At 46.3% G+C, this 2,853-nt stretch overlaps 1 protein-coding gene across 1 annotated transcript in view; it reads left to right on the top strand.

Moving 5' to 3' along the window:
* The first annotated feature begins 8 nt into the window (after positions 1-8).
* TCP1 (t-complex 1) overlaps positions 9-2,853 on the top strand; it is a 10,278-nt gene continuing 7,433 nt past the window's right edge. The window contains exons 1-3 of the mRNA XM_005875297.2: positions 9-150; positions 1,072-1,157; positions 1,366-1,494. Of these exons, the coding sequence (XP_005875359.1) occupies positions 87-150; positions 1,072-1,157; positions 1,366-1,494 (279 nt within the window). The 5' untranslated portion in view covers positions 9-86. The remainder of the gene's footprint in view (positions 151-1,071; positions 1,158-1,365; positions 1,495-2,853) is intronic.

Here is a 2,853-nt window from a genome sequence, read left to right as displayed (position 1 = left end):
ACGCTGGTGTGGCCGCCGCTGGGCCTCGGAACCGACGCTAGCCGTCCGCGGTGTAAGTGAAGCGCGAGGTGTACCCTGCCGCGAAGATGGAGGGGCCTTTGTCCGTGTTCGGGGACCGCAGCACTGGGGAGGCGATCCGCTCCCAGAACGGTAAGGACGGGCGAGGCCTCGGCTGGGTGACGCGGAGCGCTCCCCCAGCCCTGCCCGCTGGGGCCGGGGTTCCGGTCCTGGTGCTTCCCTTCTCTCCCCAAAATAGGGTCGGGGTGCGATGCGTAACCAACCCCCGCGGGTCCGTGCCTTCTGGGCGGGGCGGCAGCGGCCCCTTCCCGTAGGAGAGCGCGGCCGGTTTGGAGACCCGCGCCCGACGGGAGTGACGGGCGGTGGGCCCCCGGTACCGACACGTGCCGGCCACGCCTGGCGTCCCTTCGGCACCTCTCAGCCCCTTGTGTTCCGGTTCTGACCACGCGGAGCATCCCAAAGCCTCGAGGCCTCGTTTGAGGACCATGAGCCGGGAAAGGCCCGCGGCTGTCACCTGAGATGCGGTGCCCGGCGTCCGGAGCTCGTTCTGTCCTCGCCCGTCGCTGGCAGCTCGTTGAAATAAGAGTAGCCCGGGGACTTAGTTGGATGTTGTATAAGCGATAAACAATGAACTTACTCTAGTAAACGTTGGCCGGGACCAAAGCACTTGTTGGTGAACCCTTTTGGGGAGCGCGTACGCTTCCAAGTCATGGATGCCTGTCGATCTTACCGTTGATTGATTACGAATTCTTGTCTTGGATGAATTTGCAGTGAAGTCAGAAGCTCTGGTTCCCACTTTTTTTTTTAATTCGCAGATAAAGACTGTTGATTTTAATACGGTTTTTTAAAGAAAAAGCCGCTAGTTTTCCTTTTTCTATATGAGGTGACAGAACCCAAATTATGAATAGTAGATGACCTTTTTATTTTAAGTGATTAAGACAGATTTGTAGATTGGGAAAATTCAGAGGCTGTTGGCTGTCATTTACTTTCTTGAAGCTGAAATTGTCCTTCGAAGCAGTGGGTTTTCCTAATTTCATTATTTCATTTCTGTAGTTATGGCTGCAGCTTCTATTGCCAATATTGTGAAGAGTTCTCTTGGACCAGTTGGCTTGGATAAAATGTTGGTGGATGATATTGGTGTAAGTACAGTTAGATATTTGTGTCTTTAAATTAATGAGATCTTAAATGTTTTGCTATGTAGATTCTTTGTTTTTAATCAGAGTGCTTGTATTGGAAGGGGGAGTAGTAAGGGTGAAGGTATGTCATAATGTGGTTGTGTTAATGAGAGGATGTCCTGTTTCTGTACATAATTGTGGTTTTTTTCCCCCTTCCCTGCAAATTCCTTAGGATATCACCATTACTAATGATGGTGCGACCATCCTGAAGTTACTGGAGGTAGAGCATCCTGCAGCTAAAGTTCTTTGTGAGCTAGCTGACCTGCAAGACAAAGAAGTGGGCGATGGAACCACCTCCGTGGTAGGTAGTCCGGGTAGATGGCTAAAGACTCGCTTTCCTATGTGAGACAGTCAGAAAGTGAACCGTAGTCAGTTATTTGCTTCTGAGTTAAAAATAAGTTAGTTACGAGGGGGAAAAATGGGCAGTGGTTCTGAAACTAAACTTGAAAAGGCTGATGGTTATAGCTAGTTTGTACACTCTAAGTAGAGAAGAAACTTGAGATATTTCAATATGGTCCCCTCCTGACCTGAGACTTAGAAATTTCTAAAACCTTCCCTTTATAATTAAATAAAATTTCACCGGTTTATAAAAACAAGATGCTTTTATATTTTACATGCTGGCGAGGCAATCTCATGAGTTCAGAATGGGAGTGTGATCAGTATTATGAATGTGGAGAGCATCCAGCACATTGATATAGAAACAAGTAATTTGCTCTAAAGAAACAATGTATTGTGTGGGGAAATGTTTGCATTTCTAAATTAAACTATAAGCCATGAAAGAATGGACTCTACCTCTTATAAAATAGTAAAAATGGTCTTAAAATTAGAATTTCCCCCAAAAGCAGCATTTTTGAACTCTTTATTTCTTTTTTTTAATATATTTTTACTGATTTCGGAGAGGGAGGGGGAGAGATAGAATGAATCGTCAATGATGAGAAAGATTCATGGATCGGCTGCCTCCTGCACACCCCACACTGGGGATCGAGCCCGCAACCCGGGCATGTTACCTGACCGGGAATCGAACCGTGACCTCCTGGTTCATAGGTCGGTCGAGGTTCAACCACGGATCCATGCCAGCTGGGCTGAAGTCTTTTTAATTAAAAAATATTTTTAGCCATAGCTGGTTTGGCTCAATGGATAGAGTGTTGGCCTGCGGACTGAAGGGTCCCAGGTTCGATTCAGGTCAAGGGCACATGCCTGGGTTGTGGGGCTCGGTCCAACGTGCAGGAGGCAGCCAGTGATTCCCTCTCATCATTGATATTTCTATCTCTCTCTCTTCCTCTCTGAAATAAACAAAAGAATAAAAAGAATATTAAAAAAAATATTTTTAGTGTCCTTAAATGATTTTTATAATAAGCCAAATAATAACCTAAAATAGTAAAGGCCATTTGAGTAGTCAGACTCTTAGCATTTGTTGGACACTTAATCTTTAAAAGTAATGGATGGGCCCTAACTGGTTTGGCTCACAGGATAGAGCGTCGGCCTGCGGACTAAAAGGTCCCAGGTTCAATTCCGGTCAAGGGCATGTGCCTTGGTTTTGGGCACATCCTCAGTGGGGAGTGTGCAGGGGGCAGCTGAATTGATGTTTCTCTCTCATCAATGTTTCTAACTCTCTATCCCTCTCCCTTTCTCTCTGTAAAAAATAAATAAAATGTATTTT

Source organism: Myotis brandtii, unplaced genomic scaffold, assembly GCF_000412655.1.
Source record: "Myotis brandtii unplaced genomic scaffold, ASM41265v1 scaffold458, whole genome shotgun sequence".
NCBI classification, from domain to species: Eukaryota; Metazoa; Chordata; class Mammalia; order Chiroptera; family Vespertilionidae; genus Myotis; species Myotis brandtii.
The sequence above is the reverse complement of the archived record's forward strand: the minus strand, read 5'-3'. Positions and strand labels throughout refer to the sequence as shown.